Here is a 20,443-nt window from a genome sequence, read left to right as displayed (position 1 = left end):
ATCATGCCAGGTGTTGATTTAGGTGGGTGCTGGAGATTAACCCTGGACTCTCCTGTTCAAGTGTTTTACGGTGTGAGCCATCTCCCCAGGTCCCTGTGAGTCTCCGTATATACGTATATACGTACTTTTCCTTTCTGTGACTAAAGGACTCAAAAGAGGAGTTTTGTTCATTTATTTTGGCTCTGTTTTGGAGGAGCTTTCAGTTTGCAGGGTGCATACCCCATTGATTTGGACCAGAGGTGAGGCAGCTGTGGCATGTGAGCCAGGCGGGATGCTGCTCACATCATGGAAGCCAGGAAGCAAAGAGCGAGTGAAAGGAAGGGCCTGGGACAGCAGAAATTTTCACAGTCCAGTCACCCAAGTGCACTATTTCCTTCAACGAGGTCTGGCATCCTAACAGCCCATTGGCTCCTTTCATGATGGAGTCACTTCTCAATACTACCTCCAGGTAGGGACCAAGATTTCAACTCATGAACCTTTCTGAGGACTTTTTTTTTTTTACATAAACAGTGTGTTCTTCCCTACTGTTTTGAGACAGGGTCGCTCATCGACACGGAGCTCACTGATTAGACTGCTAGCTGGCCGAGGGATCCTCCTGTCTCCACCTCCCCAACGGAGGAATTTGGGGAAGAGGACAATGCAAACTCAGGCTCTCCCATTTGGGTTTACCGACTGCGCTCTCTCCCCAGTCCCCACCACACCTATTTTTTTTTCTTTATCATTTCTGGGTAATCTATCCAGATTATTAAGAATAGTAGTTGGGAGGCAGAGGCAGGAGGATCCAGCATTCAGGGCCAGGACCAGGGAGACGGCCAGTGGGTAAAGGCACCTGCCACCAAACTTGATGGTCTGAATTTGATCACTAGGATTCTCTCAGTAGAAGGAGGGATATTGATGTATCCAACCGTCTTATTAAATAAGAAACACAGAAACAATGTAAAAGAGAAAGCCGAGAGGTCAGAGCTCAGAGCTAAAATCTCACCCTTCCTCCTGCTGTCTCAGCTTCGCGAAAAGAGACCTACTTCCTGTCGGTTCGTTTTTTTATAGTATGTTGTTCTGCCTTCTCATTGGTTGTAAACCCAAACACATGACTGCCTCGTCACTGTCTGAATGTACAGCCCCCTAGGTCTTAAAGGCATATGTCTCCAATGCTGGCTATATCCCTGAACACACAGATATCTATGGGATTAAAGGCGTGTGTCACCACCGCCACACTCTTGCTATGGCTCTAATAGCTCTGACCCCCAGACAACTTTATTTATTAACATACAATCAAAATAATAATTCAGTACAATTAGATTACCACCACAGAGGGACCTCACTCCCAAAGTTGTGCTCTGACCCCACAGCTGTGCTATGGCACAGACAGGCACACATATACAATAAGGAAATGAATGTTTAAAAAATGTTTTAAAGAGTCCAAGGCCAACTTGGGATATATAGTGAGTTCGAGGCTAGCCTGAGCTACATGAGACCCTGTCTCGAAAAACAAACAACAAAAACCCTAGAAACAAACAAAAATACAAGGGCCTGAGAAGACGGATCAGAGGGCTTGGGAGATGGCACAGTGCTTGCCATGTGAGCATCTGAGTTCGGATCCCCAGACCCAGGGTAAAAACCGTGCACATCTGTAACTCCAGAACCGGGGGAGCAGAAGCAGGCAGAGCCCTGGAGCTCTCTCTGACCAGCCAACTAACCAACTCAGCGAGTTCTAGGTCCAGTGAGGAGCCTGTCTCAACAGATAAGGTGGGAATTGATTGAGGACACACCTGATACTGACCCCTGATGTTCACACATGTACACATGCCATTTATACCCTAAAATAAAAATAGTAAAATACTAGGTTAAAAATTCTGCATGCTATTATTGGTTTTTAAGGTCTTAAGTTTCTCTCCAGAAACCAAGGCTATGAGACAGTCAGTTATAAAAGGACAAACACATGGCTGGAGTGGTGGTGAACACTTCCAATTCCAGCACTTGGGAGGCAGGTGAACCTCTGTGAATTTGAGGCCAACCTTGGTCTACACAGTGAGTTCTAGGACAGTCGGAGCTACTTAGAGAGACCCTGTCTTAACAAACAATCAAACAAATAAAGAACACCACCACCACCACCACCACCACCACCACCACCACACACACACACACACACACACACACACACACACACACACACACATACACACACACACACTGATGAGCACATGCACACAGGGGTACCAAACACACCCACTAAAGGGACTATTTAACAAGCTGGACTGGATTTCCAGGGCTCAGCCTTGCTGTGTGGTCGACTTCCAACAGAGGCCAGCCCACCACTGCTGTTGATCTCAAGCTTTCAGAGGCTGCAGCCTTTCGAAGTGAAACAATCTTTCCCTTCCAGACATTTGGATGAACATTTTTATACATCATATTATCTCATCTCCTAATCATCATAGACATATTGCTCTGGTTTTTTCTTTTTCTTTTTTTCAGGGGGGTGGTGAGTCACCCTTGCCATTTTCTGTCATTGTAGAGACTAGTCTAATAGAGACCAACACTACTTTTTGTTTTGAGGAGAAAACTGTAAAAAGGAAAAAAGAATACCTAGTCTGTGCATTAATGTTTTTAAAACTCTGGGGATTGCTTTTCCATTGTAAAACCAGAATACAGTTATTACATAAAGTGGAGATGCAAGGATGGAAGCCCTTCTTCCTGCCCTTGCCACCAGACTGTGTTGGACTGGTAACTCAGGGAAGTTACATGGAGAACCTGCAGACTGAAGAAGCTGCAGTGTGTGGTGCCAGAGGGAATGGAGAGATGCGCTGTGGAGGTGGAGAGATCCCTGCTCACAGAGGACCTTTTTATATGAGCTCACAGTGAAGAGACTTTGTGCATTATTTTTAATGGTGTGTGTGTGTGTGTGTGTGTGTGTGTGTGTGTGTGTGTGTGTGTGTGTGTTGCCCAGGGAGATACCACCCATAATGGGCTGGGTCCCCATGAATCAATACTTAAGAAAATGCCCAACAGGCTTGCCTACAGACCCGTCTTATGTAGGCATTTTCTCAGTCGAGGTTCCCTCCTCACAGATGACCTAGCTTGTGTCAAGTTGACATAACCAGCCAGAACGTATTATTCTGTTTGGAGTCAGTGAGAGCCAGGTGATGCTGGGTAGTAAGGCAGAATGCAAGCAAAAGAAGATACATTCTTCTCCATGGAATGCATAATAGAAGAACTAAATACTAATAGAATAATTATACAAGAGAGGAATCAAAAATTCCAAACAACCTTTACAAGTCGGATGAACTGATTAGAACTGGAGACATTAGGCTGTTGCAGACCCAGAGCCAAACTATCTTGGGCTGTTAGTCCCTCAAATGGTCATTTATTACCAACTTGTTTGTGAACCGACAGCCTTGTGGCTATTAGGTAAATTCATTGGAAACCCCTCAATTCTATCAACACAAAGGCTAAAAACACCAACAGTTAGCATCTGAGGACTATAGTGGAGTCTTTTCCACTTCGTCATAGCACATCTAAATTGATGAACTCACCAATGTATTATTTAAGGAGTGTTTTATGGCTTTCTTTGCTCTGATATTATGAAAACTTCATGAAGTTGCTGCCCCATTAGAACATAAATTTATGGTGACTTACATCTGTGTTCCTGAGCCATGGTCACTAATACTTGACTCCAGAATAAACTATCTCTTACTCCCTTTGGGGTGACATCTGTATTTTTTTCATGTAGGCACAAGCAAATAAAAAGTGGAAATGAGGAGGCTAGAGAGGTGGTCCAGCAGTTAGGAACACTTACTGATCTTTTAGAGGACTCAGGTTCGATTCTCAGCACCTATTTGGGGTACCTTGTTACTGCCTCTAACTCGTGCTCCAGGGAAGCACCTGGCCTCCATGGGCATCTGCAATCACATTCACATTCAGGACATACACATACACACACATTCCACACTCACTCGCTGTGCAAATGAGGTCACAGTACTTAGTGGAAAATACAAGGTTGCCTGCCGTTTGGAGGAGTGTAACTTTGCGAATGACGGAGAAGAGGAACTTACATACTTTGCCAATATAGTTCCTTCAAACTAGTGGGAGTCCACAGGGAAGCGGGTTTGGTCCCATAGGAGCCACCGTCTGACCACACCTCGTCGCACTGACTTCTGGGAGCTGTAGTCCTGCACTGCGCGTGTAGACATGGCGGCCTCCATGGCAGAAGGCTGTAGTGTGTCCCTGAACCTGGCCCGGAGCTTCCGAATGGCCAGGCCGCGGCTCGCTGGACTCGCGTCTGATGCCTGCTGTGTCCGCATGGGCTCCAGCCGGCTTCAGAGCACCGGGCCTTCCGATCCCGGTGGGTTTAAGCCACCTCCGAAACCTGTCATGGTGGACCGGCACCGAGCCCCGGACAAACAGAGAAGGTGAGGCGGCCAAGGCCTCGTGGGTGTGCGCATGCTCGGGCGCCTGTAGCTCCTGGAGCTGCTTGGGTGTTCGCGCGCCTGGATACCTGCTTACCTTGCAGCTGGCCTGCACATACTCGAATTCTGCGTCTGCTCCTCTCCAGATCCCAAAGGACGGAGGCTTGGACGCCCATTCCTCAGTTTTATTTGTTCTTAACTGTTCTCCGTAGTTGCACCTGGGAACGTGCTTGACTTGATCTGACCTCCCCAAACCCTTCCTCCTGGGTAGAGTCTGTTGACCAACGCTCACCGCGGTGGTTTCTAAGCCACCTAGGTTTACATAGCTTGAGCCTGTTTCAGAACGCTCACAACCATAACAAACCTGAGTTTTCATGGGAAAAACTTGGTGCGATTATAGGCTCTTTAAAAAGGGGTATAGCTGGCTGAGTGGATTGTTTCTGGGCTTAAATATTTCACATATCCTGTAGTTCTAAATTGAAATCGGCTTGGACTTAGGAAAGCTAATGATTTAGAAAAAAGTATTTTCCTATGACCACTTTACCTCATTGAGGTGGGAAAATAATCTTTTAAAAGCTGGAGAGATGGCTAGCCGTTAAGAACAAAAGGCCCTTCCTCAGAGTGGCTCACAACCATCTGCAATTCCAGCTCTAGTGGATCCACCATGCTCTTTTTGGTCTTTGAGGAAACCAGGCCATGCATATGATGCACATACATACATGCAGGCAAACACTCATACACATTAAAAAAAAAAAAAAAAAGGTAAATCTTCAGAAGCTAACAGTATGGGACTGGCAATGGTAAAGGAGTCTCCAGTGCAAGCCTGTCCACTCAGGTCTACCCCTAGAACCCACAGTGGAAGGAAAGACTCTACTCCAAAATCTGTCTTCAGACCCTTACATGGATGCAATGGTATGCATCTCATCCCCAGTACACAATAATGATATATATATATGGGTGTGTGTCTATGTAGTCCAGGCTGGCCTTGAGCTTACTGAGATCTGCCTGCTACTGCCTACTGAGTATTAGGATCATAGGTGGGCACCACCACACTTGGTGGAAGGTTTCTTTTAAAGTCAGTTTGCAATTGGTGATTTTTATATATTTTCTCTGTATTTATAGCTCAGTGGGAGACCTGTGGTCATAGGCTCTGCAGACTGAGAGGCACACAGTGTTTAAACTGTAACAAAGTTATAACTAATAGCAATAGTAATGTGTTAGTGGTTCATCATCCTTAAGCTTCAGGTTTTTTTTTTTTCCCTTGAGACAGGGTTTCTCTGTGTAGCTTTGGTGCCTGTCCTGGATCTTGCTCTGTAGACCAGCCTGGCCTTGAACTCACAGAGATCCGCCTGGCTCTGCCTCCTGAGTGCTGGGATTAAAGGCGTGTGCCACCACCGCCTAACCCTATTGTTTTTAATACAAAGATGACAGCAAAACCACCTCATTTCTCTGAAGATTAATTTATGCTACTGAGATAATCAGCTGAAAGGGAGCTATCACTTTGGCTCGGGGTTCCAACAGATTTAGTTAACTTTGCTTGGCCCTGGTCCTGTCACTTTGGCCCTGTAGTGACACAGCATGGCGGGAAGTATCATCTAGGTAAAGCAAACGAAGAAATGGAAAGGGTCCGGGTCTCAGTCTTGCCTTCAAGGTACAGGCCCAGTGACATGTTTCCTGTACTGGGCCGCAGTTCTTACAGCTTCCTAACCCCTAGCAGCTGCACAGGCTGACAGCTAAACTCCCAGTATATGTGCCTTCTTGGACAGTTAAGGTCCAGACTGTAAGTGCCACTTAGATGTTTTATAAGCTTTTAAACAAAATGCCTGGTGAGTGCTCAGCAGAGCTGACAGTTCTCATGAGCATTAACAGTGGTTTTGGAAACAGTAGTTTAGAAATGACATGATCCCTTATTTAAAGGATGAAATACATCAACATTATACCCTTTCATTTCTCAAATTACCTTTTAATTTTTAAAATTTCTTTCTTTATAGGTTCCTGAGTCCTGAATTTATTCCTCCAAGGGGAAGAACAAAACCTCTGAAATATCAGCTAGAAAGAAAAGATATGCTGGACAGGAGGAAGGTGCTTGACATTCCGGAGTTCTATGTTGGTGAGTAAAAGCAGGGTGTCTGTCAGCAGGTATTGGATTGCACAAAGATTCTTTTTTTAATTAATTAATTAATTCTTATCTTAATAGTGAAATGTTTCATTGAGGCTTGCCTAGTAATTGAGTAAAACCAAAACTTATTATAAGCCACAGTCATCATAGGGTCCTTCCTGCTATGTAGCTTCCCTGGTTCTGTGGGTTGCAGTCTGATTGTTCTTTGCTTTATCTCTAGTATCCGCTTATGAGTGAGTACATACCATGTTTGACCTTCTAGGTTTGGGTTACCTCACTTAGGATGATATTTTCTAATTCCAGCATAAAGATTTTTTTTTTTTTTTTTGCATAAAGATTATTCTCCAGGTGTCTGGGTTTTGCCATTCATTATTTATTTCTAACATACTAAGTTCTAAACTGTATTGTTCATTCCTGCATCTCATGTCAGAGCTTGCTTCTCTTCTGACTCTGTAGGAAGCATACTGCGGGTCACCACAGCCGACCCATATGCCAGTGGGAAAACCAGCCAGTTCCTGGGGATCTGCATCCAGCGATCTGGAAAAGGACTTGGGGCTACTTTCACTCTTAGGAACACGATTGAAGGACAAGGTATGTTTCCTCTTGTGCTTCCAGAATGTGAAAGTGGGTTTTCCCCAAGAGATAACCCGTGCTTTGCAGTGGATAGAGATTGCTATTCACTGGTTAATGTACCGTTGGAGGGTCCACTTTCTTTTGAAAGCTTCTTTTATTATATGGGCAATACCCATTGGGATTGGACTTCCTGGGCTGGGCATGGCAGCATATACCTGTTAGTCTAGCACAAGGATATGCTGAGGCAGGAGGATTTTTTTTTTTTTAGTTCAAAACCAGGTTGGACTACATAGTGACACTCTGCCTAAATAAACATGGCATCTTCAAGAGTAGAGACAGTGTATAAAGCAGTGAGGGGAGAGTCCATTTGTTTTATTAGTTGTGGTTTTGAGACAGGGTCTTTCCATGTAGGCCATGAATGTGCAGGATCTTGCTATATAGAGCCTGTTGACCACACACTTGAAGCAATCCTCCAGTCCCTGTCTCCTCAGTGCTGTGATTAGAGGATTAGAGGTGTGAGCCTTCAGTTTAGCGGGGTCGTCCTTTTCTGAGCAAATAACCCCGAAGTCCACTGGGACAGATAGGATGGTATCCTTGGGAGCTTGGCTTCTAAGATGAAGGCTTCTGCTCTGCTGTGTCATGACACAGTCAGTCGCTGCAGTCACTGCTGCACCGTGGCTTCGCTGCAGTCACTGCTGCACTGTGGCTCCAGGTCCGTGCCATGACTAACACCGGAGCGGAACAGAGGTAACGTCCTAGAAGATGAAGAACTGAAATGGCGAGTGAGAGAGTATTTAGACTTACAAGTGCACTTCAGGGTTCTCATCCGTGACGTTTGCAGAGGAACTGCTACTACGAGGCAGGCTTCAAGGTGAATTTTGGAGGGATCACATTCAAAACCATGTCTTCCTCACCAGGTTACTGTGTTTGTGCCAAGGGGGCTCTTCCCTGGTGTACAATATACTTTGTTCAAAAGCAACTTAGGGGAGGAGAGTTGATTTCGCTTACACGTTCCAGTCAGAACGTAGAAGTGAGACAGAAACCATGGAAGAATGGCATTTATTCACAGGCTCATGATTAGCCAACTCTTCACACAGCCTAGGACTACCTGCCCAGGGATGTACCTCCCATGGGGGACTAGGCCCTCATCTATCAACTGGTCGTCAAGACAGTGCCCCACAGACATATCTACAGGCCATTCTGATCACCACAGTTCCTCAGTGGAGGCTTCCTCTTTTCAGGCTAATGGATGTTGTCATAGTTGAAGAGATGGGATATTTATAGACTTCTGATAGGACATCTTTCAATTTTTTTCACTTTTTAATTTAAATGGGGTTTAGTTTGTTTTGCTTTAGTGGTCTTCATCTTTAGAAATTCCATGTGTTTGCTCATGTCCCACTTGCCAGCTTCTTCTTTTACTGTACTGTGAAGTATTGCAGGAGTCTGGTCTTAGGTGGTAAGCATGTTCTCTGTTTAGGTGTGGAGATTTGCTTTGAACTGTATAATCCTCGCATCCACGAGATCCAAGTGGTGAAGTTAGAGAAGCGGCTGGATGATAGCCTGCTGTATTTACGAGACGCCCTCCCTGAGTTCAGCACCTTTGATGTTAATATGAAGCCGGTCCCACATGAGGCCTGCCAGGAAGTGCCTGTTAACAAGGTAGACCATGTTACCAAGTCCACTTGTTTAGGTGCAAGTCTGAAGAAGCACCCTGCAGAAAACTCTGGGCAACTTTTGTGTGCATCTCACCAGCCCAAATTCTGTTCTTGTCTTCCTTAGCTGCAAGTGAAAATGAAGCCAAAGCCGTGGTCCAAACGCTGGGAACGTCCGTACTTCAACATAAAAGGGATCAGGTTTGATCTTGCTTTAACCGAAGAGCAAATGAAAGAAGCCCAGAAGTGGAGCCAGCCATGGCTTGAATTTGATATGATGAGAGAATATGACACTTCAAAGATTGAAGCTGCCTTGTGGGAAGAAATAGAAGCATCCAAGAAGTCTTGATTTGGGACTGGTGAGATGGCCCAGCAGGTAAACATGCTTGCTGCTCAGGCCTGATGAGTTCAACTCTGGAACCCAGGGTGGAAAGGGAGAGAACTGACTCCTGAAAGTTGTCCTTGGCCTTCTACATGCACACCGTAGCCTGTGTGGACCCCAACTCATACACATACATAAAAATATTTTTTTTCTTTTAAGCCCTTGTTCTGAGGATGCCTTTAATTGCAGATATATTAGCTCAGCCATTAAGTTTGCTTTGTAAGAGCACAGCTATTAAATGAGATGGTACTCCTCACCTTATCATACCTAGCATAAGGTCTGCACAGCAGTTTATGGCTCTAACAAGAGAAATCGCCCAACATTCATTCCCTATCTGGAGCCAGTGGAGTCCGCATCACCAAAATGAGATGAAGTGGGATGTGAGCAAGGGGAGTAAATTGGGAAATAATCATAAATACACAACAATGTGTGTGTGAGTTAAAGTGTAGTAGTAGGGGCTGGGTCAGTAGTTAAGCGCACTTGCTGTTCTTGCAGAGGACCTGAGTCCATTTCCCAGCACCCAGTTCTGTACACGTGTGTCCAGAGACCAGACGGTGTCAGATTCTCTGGATCTGGAGTCACAGCTGCTTATGACCCACCTGACATGGGTGCTGAGAGCTGAAGTCAAGTCCTCTGGAAGAACAGTGTGTACTCTTCATCACTAGCTATTTCTCCAGCTCTACATGGTGTTAAATGTCTTGTTTTGACAGGCTCATTAGCAGGTAGACAAGGGCGCTGTTTTGCTGTGAAAGTTTCAAGGAGAATGTGGCAGTCTGAGCTGTCATCTGGTTTCATTTTCCCCTCAGTTATGAGTGGATTCTGCTCAACAGAAGACACCCCAGGGCACCTGGCAGCCCACAGTATGGACTGGGTGATGAGCTGTCCAGCAGGAAGTGGTCAGAGAGCGTATTTTTTTCACTTTGTGCATGAAACAAAGCCTTTTGGGGGATCAAAACAGTCCTCTGTGGGGACAGGAGTGTACTTGGTGATCCATGCAGCTGAGCATGGGTTGGGAAGCTGGGATGCATAACAGAGTAAAGGCTATCCCACCTGTGATATCCCAAGAGCCAGCCCGGATCATGGTGCCTCCATCAGTGAGTCTCTCAGTGCCCGACCTGCCCCTGGAGCCTTTGCCTCGCTCGGGCTGGTTTTCTGTTGAGCACTTTGTGCAGTCCTTGTTTTCATTTTCCTGGCTAACTCCTTTAGATGGAACATTACTAGCTTCCAGGGAAGATGTGCGTGTGCACTGACCTCCATGGCGTAAGGGCATGCCGCTTATGCTCCTGAGATCTCTCACTCATGCGGCCCATGTACTCTTGAGAGACTATCTGACCTGTACTATCACTCTGCTTTTGAGTTTCCTTCTTACAGTTGTACTGGTAATAGTGTTTTAATGTCATGCTGGGAAACAGTCATTCTGGTTTCTGCTCCCTGTGTATGACTTGAAAGTGTGTAGTTTTAGTCTTCACGTAATGAAATCGGTGTTGTGCCTTGGTGCAGGAATATTTGTATCCACATTTTGGGGTGAGCCTTTCAATGCAGTGACTGATGTTCTGGGAAACTTGGCACTTGTTGCTGATTTTCTCTCCTCGTCTTGTCTTCCTGGAACCATTATTTGGAGTTTAGATACCCAGTACCTGTTCCTTCTTTAAGTGTATACATGTGTGACCGTGTATCAGACCCTCTGGATCTGGGGGTTCCAGGTGGCTGTGAACTGCATGGTGTAGGTGCAGGGAACCAAACTCTGCTGAGATTCTCTGGTCTTTGCCTCTGAGGCACAGGTCTCCTCCTCTGATTTTCCTGAGTCTCTGTTCTACAACTGTTTCTGTTTGGGTGTTGTGGGTGGGCAGATGGAACTAAGGCTCATTCATCTAGTTCTGTCAATACTGGTCTGGGGATCCCCCACTGAGTAACGTGGCCCTAGGTTGTTCACCTGTATGATTATTTCCTGAACCTCTGAGTGTTGACATTAAATTTATGAGTCAGTGTAAGGAGAATAAAAACTACCCCAAATTAGTTTTTAATTCATGAACATGGTCTATCTCTCTACATTTAGGCCCTTTTAAAGTTTTTCTTGCCAGGTGTGGTGACACAGGTCTGCAATCCTAGGGCTTGCAGGTGTCCCAAGATCAAAGTCACTTACACTTCAGAATGAAACCTAGTCTCCAAAAAGAATAAAGCAAAGGAAACCAGCACAGATGAAGAATGAAAGTTTTCTGACATAGCCTCACTGAGTCTGTGAGATGAGTCACCAGGTGACTGCTGTGCTGGGTCGTCAGTGAACCATTTCACAGGACTAGGAGGCAGGCCCAAGCACTCTCTAATGATGCAGGGCTAGCACATCACAGCGGTGTCTACCCAGGGTAGACGAATGAGTGCATATCCATCCATGTCTATCTAAAAAACCCAGAGCCAGAGAACAGCTTCCAAAAATGCACTTGAACAGTAAAAAAATAGAAAATTCATCTGTAATAAAAGTCTCTGCCATTTATATACAAAAACAAATTTTCTGTACACATATACACATGCTTTTGTAATAAGCAGCTGTCTAAAATGACAACATTAACATGAATTCTCTGAGGATTCAGCAATGTTTGAGCTTTCTATGTGGGATTCTGTCTGTACAGTCTGTAACAGTTTTAGCATCTTCACCTAGAGAACCATAAGCTTTCACTGCTACAGTGATTACAACATGTCAGCTGTTCACATTACATGCAGTCTTGAAAATGGGGCTTTCAAGTATGTAAACATAGGCCACAGAGTCAAATATTACAAAATAACCAACATTTCCAACTGTCTTTTGGGCAATAATTTGCAAAATATATACATGGGGTCATCATTGAGTTGTTTAACAGACTTAAGAACACTAATACAATCATTTTGAGAAAAATTCCTAATTTCTTAACTATCTTGCCTCAGACTTCCTTAATCAAATACTGTACACTTCCTGTATGTAAAATAGCAGTGGCCTTCTTAATCTTATCATGAATGATACAAAACATAACAAAAAAGCCTGACTTGCTACCAAGTGATGACTTCACTATCAAAAAAATCTTACACAAAATTAAAAGAAAAATGGTAAGTTTTTTGATAAATTATTTGCCAGAGGGCAGGCAAAAGATCAATATTATTTTTAATATGAAAGTATTACAATCCTCTAGAAAAAGATGGTTCAAAAAGAATTACAAATGGTCCAAATCAATACATCTTCATTCTTCAACAGTGGCTGGAGGAATGATCAGTGGCTAAGATCTCTTCCTCAGGACATGGGTTTGGTTCCTATCATGTACATCAGGTGGCCCAAAACCTCTTGGAACTCTGGTTCTAGGGGATCTGATGCCCTCTGGCTTTTGCTGGTCTCTGCATGGAAGTGGTGTACATATAATCACCCAGGTGTATAGAGGATCACACATAGAAAAAGAAATCATTTTTAAAAGATTTCTTAACAAATTAACAGTGAATCACAAATCTGGAGACTCACTGGCACTCTTTCACTGATTTCACATAATCAACCAGTGCAGACTTTGGAAGGACAATTTGTTATAAAAAATGTGTTAACCATTTCATAATTAAGCAATTCACTCAAGATGTCCTCATTAGCTGATTTGTAAACAGTGGGAATTTTAAGAATGCCAAAGCTGAAGATGGACTTGACTCTGGACATGCTTCTGTGTATTGGATTTCTTCAATTCCTTCTCAGACTGAGACAGAGCGACAGCTGTTGTGATGTAACGTCCTCAGCCACACAGCGACAGGAAGGACAGCCTTTCAGGACACCAAGGGTGAGCACAGAGGAAGTGAGGGGGCACCAGCTGTGTACAAGCAAGGAACTGAGTACTTTATCAATGACTCTCAACACCTCCCATAGTGCACTCAAACACTTGTAATTGGGTGTGTGGAGGGCTCCAGGTGATGCTTTTCTGTGAGGGATTCAGCTTGATTCAAAGCTTTTACCTTCACCAGGATAAGAATTATTTCATTGACTTCATTCCTGAAAAACAAAACCAAAAAAGCATTTACTTCCCCTTAAGTAATGCAGCCCAGGCTAGAGGTGTCTGAGCGGCAGAAAGTCTTCAGCATGCAGTGGGCCCGAAGTTTGATCCTTAGGACAAAACGTAAGGTGAAATAAAATAAATGAATGAAAGAGATACACTAAAAAGAAAGTTCTGTAACACATATGAAGGGCGGCACAGTGGTGACTCAGGACCTGCTTCAGTACCTGAACCAGAAGCTCCACCTAAGTCAGTATCCAAAGCCACAGAGATTACAGAGGTGATGCCCCCTTTACATCACTGGGTTAAGTGCTGGTCCATCCCTAAGGCACAGTGACACTAGCGGTCATGCCACACTGAAACACATTACATGCTGTGGTGCTGCTGGTGTGAACAAATGTGCTGATAGTTCCATAAAAGCACAGCACATACAACTGTACATTACACAATCCTGGACGCTGACTACATTATTCATTTTTTGCATTTGCTACACATACACATGCACAGTACAGCCTAGCAGCAGCAGCCTGTATCGTATCTATTTGCATAAGCACACTATAGTACTTGCACAGACATGAAACAGCCCAATGATGTGTTTCATAGACTGACCCCAGTTTCCCACACCTCATGATAATAACTACAGGTCCAAATACAGAGTATCCTGGAAGATTTGAATGCGAATGGCAATAAAAAGCAGAACACAGAGCAAGTCTGTCATCAGGGTCTCGACAGGGCTGTGCTACCAGCTGGGTGGAGTAGTCGCACCAAGACGTCCTTAGCACTACAGAAGGATTCTAGGCATGTGCCACAATGCCTGGTTTATAAGTACTTGGATGGAACCCAGGGCCTTGTGCTCCTAGGCAAATACTCTGCCAGACTAGTTACATCCCTAGACCCGGATTTTAAAAATTACAGTAAAAGTACAATTCTTCCTTGAAACTGCTGAAAGCATTCAAAATCCCTGAGCTATGCTTTGGAGGTGAGAAATAAAATGAGCATTACCAAGCTGGGCGGTGGTGGCGTACACCTTTAATCCCAGCACTCGGGAGGCAGAGACAGGAGGATCTTTGTGAGTTCGAGGCCAGCCTGGTCTACAGAGTGAGATCTAGGAAAGGCGCAAAGCTACACAGAGAAACCCTGTCTCAAAAAACCAAAAAAAAAAAAAAAAAAAAAAATGAGCATTACCTGAATTCACTTGAGGATAATTTATGTGCAGACTGCAATAAAAACTGGATAAAGTTTTCTAGCTGGGGAATTGATGTCCTCATAGCCGAGTTCTCAAACCATTTTTCTGGTAGACAAGCTGCTATCTGTCAAGACACATGGCAGGTTTAAAACACACAAGCAAACAAACTGAGATTTCTCTTTGCTGTGTCAAAGGTAACATGGCATTAAAAAGATCACTCTTCAGGGGCTGGACAGAAGGCTCAGTGGGTACCAGCACTAGCTGCTCTTCCAGAGGGCCCAGGTTTGATTCCCATAAGCCACATGACAGCTCACAACCATCTGTAACTCCAGTTCCAAGAGATCTGATGTCCCCTTCTGACCTCTAGTACTGCAGTCACACAGTACAAACATATAAGCAGGCACAACACCCATACATATAAGTGACATTAAAGACAAAACAAGCCAAAAAAACAAACACTTGGTTAAAAAAAAAAAAAAAAAAAAACTTCATTGCTAAAAGCTTAAAGCAGATGGAATCTGCTCTGTGCATTGTTTAGCAATGCTTGTAATTCCACAATCGACACAAAAACATTTGAGAGAAGAAATCAACAGGTGATTCTAAATTTGTTGAGAAGAAAATTAATGACAATTTGTCCTTTACCAGTGTGCTTTTTATGTCCATGCAGGCCAAAGAGATCGATGTAGTACACACTAGACATTCAAAAAAAAAAAAAAATCCTCCCCCCAAACTAACACACTTTAGGGGAAAGTCAGAAAACTGTTGGAAAACAAATAAATAAAAAAACTTCATCATAACCAGAAGAATGGAAGGGAGAGAGGAAACCACGGAGTTCCTGGACAGTCACGCAGGCCACGCTGTCACTGGTGATAGACCAGGCTCTGGGGAAAGGAGAACGCAAGAGCACCAAACACGGACTGTCAGGGAGTGCAAGTTCTGAAAGCATCTTATAGTAAATCTGGCGTCAGCCTTAACACAGCTGTAGAAACTGGTGGTAGAGGGTTTGACCTGGGCATGGTGGTTGGCATCTGCAATTCTAGCATCTGAGAGGCCTGAGCAGAAAAAGATCCCAGCTCAAAGCCAGCCAGCCTCGGCAGCACAGGCAGATCCTGTCTCAAAAAATGACAGGGCTGGGTGTTGCTGAATGTGCAGGTGGCAGATAGAGGGTTTAAAGCCTGTGAGGCCCTGAGTCTGACTCAAGAGCAGCGGCACCATCAACAAAAGCAATCGAAAGTGAGTGAAAGCCAGGAAAAAAGATTGACTGTATTGTTCTTCAATTATTGAGGAAAAAATGCAGACATGTGACTGCAGAAGGCAGAGACATGGAAGATTAGCTTGTGATTCCCCCTCCCCCCACTTTGGTTTTTTTCCAGACAGGGTTTCTCTGTGTTGTTTTGGTGCCTGTCCTGGATCTCACTCTGTAGACCAGGCTGGCCTCGAACTCACAGAGATCCATCTAGCTCTGCCTCCCGAGTGCTGGATTAAAGGCATGCACCACCGCCGCCCGGCAGATTTGCTTGTCAAACTATGTTTCCCCAAGTTTTGGCACCAATCTTCACTGGCTTGGAACTTACTGGCACTTGTACCTGCTTTCCAGGGCTTTGCTATCTTACATGTGCCTGGAAGTTCTCATGGAGCCAGAGAGCCTGTCCATATATGAGGTGGGGCCTTTCTGTTGCCTGTGGCCTGCTTCTCAAACCCTACTGTGGAGAAGTTGTGTAGACACACTTGCCCTTCACTGCTTTTGAGATGACCTTTGCAGTCAACTTGAAAACATTCCACAGAGAGAATGACTTAAATGTAAGAATTATGGTAACGATGGGATTACAAGTGTGCTACCAAACCTGGCTTCCTAAGCACCATTTAGTACCATGACTTTTACCGTATGGGCAGATCAACTGTTTTGGGGACATCTGGGTATTGTACTGTTTTGAATACAAGCACCCTCCCTGGTCCACATATTTGAAAATGTGAACATTGGTCCTCCAGTTCATGGCACTGCTTGGGGAGGTTACAGAACCCGTGGGAGGTGGAGCCTTTCTGGAGGAAGCCCATCACTGGGGGTGGGGTTTGGAGTCCACACAGCCTTGCCCCACTTCCCATCTGCTTTGTTTTGTTTGTGGCTGAAGATGAGAACTCTCAGCATTCTTCCGCTGTCAGGCCTTCCCTCCACTCCAGACCCCCCCTTTGAAATTATAACCCCAAATAAACTCTATCTTCTTTAAGTCTCCTTTGGTCATGGTGTCTTATCACAGCCACACAAACATAACTAACACAGGTAGTTTGGGTCACCTTCTATTAAATAATGCTATCATATTCTCTGTGCTTAAAATCTGTATGTTCAACTTCCATTTTTGTCCTCAAGAGCTGTGTTGCTCCTGCCAGTAACAGAATCTGTTTTCCAGAACCAGTGCCCTGCACACTGACACTATTGTTTGTTTTTGCTCTTTTGGGGGGCCCCAGCCACCTAGTTCCCAAATAAATCATATACAGAGGCTTATTTTTTACTTATAAATGCCCAGACCCAGCTTGGCTTATTGCTTGCCAGCTTTCCTTAAATTATCTCGTCTACCTTTTGCCTCTGGGCTTTTCCCGTTCTCTTACTTCTGTAAATCTTACTCTTACTCCGTGTCTTGCTGTGGCTGGCCCCTGGAGTCCTCTCCTTCTTTTTCTTCCTCCCAGATTTCTCCTAAATATTCTCTCTGCCTGCCAGCCCCACCTATCCTTTCTCCTGCCTCACTATTGGCCATTCAGATCTTTATTTGGCCATTGAGATCTTTATTAGAGCATCAGGTGTTTTAGACAGGCACATTAACACAGGTTCACAGAGTTTAACAAATGCAACATAAACAAAAGTAACGCACCTTAAAATAATACTCTGCTACACACTGCAGGCCACAAAGCTTCTACAGCACCAGAATGGTAGCAGCCCAGGCTTACATCACAACTGGGGTTTAACCAGTGAGAGCAAGAGCCACACTTTCTGCCCCGCTGGCTGTGCAGGCACCTCCACAGTACCAGCAGTTCTCTGTTGGCACTGCCAACCTTTGCCACACTGTTTGCAGGTTGTTTTCCATATCCACTTGTGGTGATTTGACTTGTATATTCTGGAGCCATTTCCAGCAAGAAATCTTTGAATTCTTTACTGGCTTGTAAAGACTTTTAAAATTTGATGTGGATTTTAATCTTATGCATTATAGCTTCTTTCCTAGTTTCTAACCTATTTCTATAACTTTTTTAAAATTTTCCTTCCTTTCTCTCTCCCGCCGCCCCCCCCCCCCCCTCCTTTCTTTCTTGGTTTGTCTTGAACTCATGACCTTCCTGCCTAAGCCTCTCAAGTACTGAGACTACAGGTGTGTACAGACCACACCTGGGCTCCTGGTATCATTACTAAATGACTCTTAATATCAAAGTAGCTTCTGGGTTCTGTTCTGTTAAACTGATTTGTTTATTCAAGTGCAAGCTCCACAATTTTAATTATTTGGTTGTAATACAATATAGATTTCAATAACTAAATCTTTAAGATACATTCATGTGTATTTATGTGCAAGTTCCCGAAGAGGCCAGAAGAGGGCATTGGATTCCCCATCAGTGCTGAAGTTACAGGGGTTGTGAGCTGCATAATGTGGGAACTATGAGGTAAACTCAAGAGCAGTGTGCAATCTTAACTACCGAGACATCTCTCCAGCCCTACTACCTAAATTTCTGCCGTTGCTGTTTTGAGAGACGGTCTCGCCTGTAGCCCAGGTTGGCCTGGACCTTGTAACACTTCTATTCTACCTTAGCTTCTTTAGTGATGGAATCTGAGACGTACGCCACCACACTGAGAATTATATACATCAATGACATAATTAGAATTGGCTTCTATACAGCTTACCTGGCTGCACTTTTTAACAGCATCTGGTCCAGGGAAGGCATTAGTAAGAGCAATAATAAGATAGCGATTCAGCAGCTTCCCCAGGCCTAGATCTTGCAAGGTGTCATCGGGGAGAAGTCCATTCCAAAGAAGAATATTGCGGAAGAGCTGAAAGAAAATACCAAGTAATTATGTGTGTTCTCCCTAGAAGCTGTAGTGGTAAAAAAGTGTACTGGTCCAACTCCACCAACCTCACTAGTTGGCCTTGTTGTAAATGTCAGCTTTGGAATAGAAAACATCCCCAGTAAATACCTGATTCTCACCTCCATGTGTTTGCTCATCCTATGTCCACTTTTAGGGTAAGCAACCCCAGTACGCCTCATGTAACTCCCCTGAGCCTCTCCAGGTAGATCAGTGTCCACTGTGACCCATCTTCTTACTGTCTAGGCCACTAAGTACAAGACTGTGGGTTGCCAGGATCAGAAAGCACTGTCAAGGCCAGTGCCAGTGTTAACAACGTGTGCCACTAGGAAGCCTGGCAATGCCAAGAACCTCACTGCTGACATGTAAAACAAGACAACCGGAGAGTCTACCAATAACAGGGGTGAAGTGCCCATAGTAAGATCTACAACAAATACCTGTTGTATTTAGAGGACTCAATTCAGAGATTTCTGGGAACAGTGGTGAGAATTCTGGGTCTTCTAGTATTCTGGGTGCTGAATGTCATTTGGGTTAGTAACATGTCACACTTCACACTGTCACTGGCATCGCTGTCTGTCCCGGAAAGCATCTTCCCCAACTTGACCATGACACACATTCACTCACTGCACTGCACCTGCTTCTGCTAAGGACACTTGGGTCCTAATTCTCAAACACAATGGACATCTTCACTACCCCCAAATCCTTTCTCATGGCATCTAATACTCATTTTCATCTCTGGCACATTTTCATTCCTCGAGGCACTAAGGTGCACCTGACGACCCCACTCCATTCCCCAGGCTCTCTCCTAGTCTCCTCAGAACTTGTCACTCACGGCCACATACAGCCTATGCATAAGTAATGTCAATTCTGAGCTCTGGCCTAACCCCTGGACTTGGGTCTTGGATGTCACCTACACTGTGTTACAGCTCCACAGTGCTGTGCAATTTCCCACATCCAAACATCTCAGTCTCTCCCAAGCCCACTCTTCCTACATCCCCTACAAATGTCTAAGGATGGTACAGCAGCAGGTGCCAACACCAGGCACTTGGCTGTGATAAGCCTTTGCTCACATGTCATTAGTCAGCCTAGAGTCCTTCTGGTGCTTCACCTGAAACGCCATTGGAACTGAGCTCCCTACCATATCGACTTCCACTCTGGCTTTAACTTTAGCTTGCCAACAAAGGGTAGCTGGGTATGACCTGGGATCAAATTCAACCCAGTGCTTCTTATGGAGGGTCCATAAGACAAGAACTGCTTTTCTATTTTTAAAGGACATTTAAAAATATTAAAAAACATGGGCTGGAGAGATGGCTCAGTGGTTAAGAGCACTGACTGCTCTTCCAGAGGTCCTGAGTTCAATTCCCAGCAACCACATGGTGGCTCACAACCACCTGTAATGAGATCTTGTGCCCTCTTCTGGCCTGCAGGGACACATGCAGGCAGAATACTGTATACATAATAAATTAATATCTTTAAAAAAACAAACAAACAAAAAAAAAAAAAACAGAGTAAGGCTGGGCATGGTGGCACATGCCTTTAATTTTAGTACATAGGAGACAGAGGCAGGAAGGCCTATTACGAAATGTAAGGGCAGCCTGGTCTCCAAAGCAAGGACCAGGCAAGTCAGGGCTATAAAGTGAGACCATGTCTCAAAAAAAAAACAAAACAAACCCAACACAGAATATTTTTAATATGTGAAAATTATGTGATGTTCAAAGCTGAGTGTTGATGAGCACAGTTTATCCAAACATAGCAAGTTCATTTGCTTACCTGCGGACAGCCTATTAGTTTTCGTACTGTAGTGGCAGAGTGGAGTTCAACACATGCTGTATGGATGCAAAGATTAATGCAGGTACATTTTTGAAAGAGTATTCTGCTTACCTTTAGCGCTCCCCAGAACTGTCTTTCTTGGAACTTTGAATGTGCTGACATTTTTCCTTCTTCAGAACTAATATGAAACAAATGAGGAGGAGGGGAAGGAAAGGAAGAGAGGAGAGTGGGGGAAGATACAAAGGACTATTATTCTTTCAGAGTAAAACCGCAAAAATGGGACTTTTTGTTGTTTGCTTTTGTTTTGAA

General features: G+C 44.4%; 2 protein-coding genes across 5 annotated transcripts in view; one reads left to right on the top strand and one right to left on the bottom strand.

Moving 5' to 3' along the window:
- Positions 1-4,151: 4,151 nt before the first annotated feature.
- Mrpl19 (mitochondrial ribosomal protein L19) lies at positions 4,152-9,287 on the top strand. The gene is made up of 5 exons (XM_006994681.4): positions 4,152-4,406; positions 6,395-6,513; positions 6,979-7,113; positions 8,573-8,754; positions 8,875-9,287. Exons 1-5 carry the CDS (start codon positions 4,186-4,188, stop codon positions 9,094-9,096), a joined length of 879 nt encoding a protein of 292 aa, XP_006994743.1. The 5' UTR covers positions 4,152-4,185; the 3' UTR covers positions 9,097-9,287.
- A 2,291-nt stretch (positions 9,288-11,578) lies between these two features.
- Positions 11,579-20,443, bottom strand: part of Gcfc2 (GC-rich sequence DNA-binding factor 2) — a 39,531-nt gene continuing 30,666 nt past the window's right edge. For all 4 annotated transcript variants that reach the window (XR_013049929.1, XR_013049927.1, XM_006994680.4 and 1 more), the window contains 4 exons: positions 20,246-20,312; positions 18,185-18,331; positions 14,307-14,431; positions 11,579-13,120 (listed from right to left, as the gene is read on the bottom strand). Coding sequence is in view for 2 of the 4 variants with exons in the window: in XM_006994680.4 (XP_006994742.3) it covers positions 13,003-13,120; positions 14,307-14,431; positions 18,185-18,331; positions 20,246-20,312 (457 nt within the window). In the remaining 2 variants the exon portion in view is untranslated. The remainder of the gene's footprint in view (positions 13,121-14,306; positions 14,432-18,184; positions 18,332-20,245; positions 20,313-20,443) is intronic.

Source organism: Peromyscus maniculatus, chromosome 3, assembly GCF_049852395.1.
Source record: "Peromyscus maniculatus bairdii isolate BWxNUB_F1_BW_parent chromosome 3, HU_Pman_BW_mat_3.1, whole genome shotgun sequence".
Taxonomy (NCBI): domain Eukaryota; kingdom Metazoa; phylum Chordata; class Mammalia; order Rodentia; family Cricetidae; genus Peromyscus; species Peromyscus maniculatus.
This window is presented reverse-complemented; position numbering and strand designations above follow the sequence as displayed.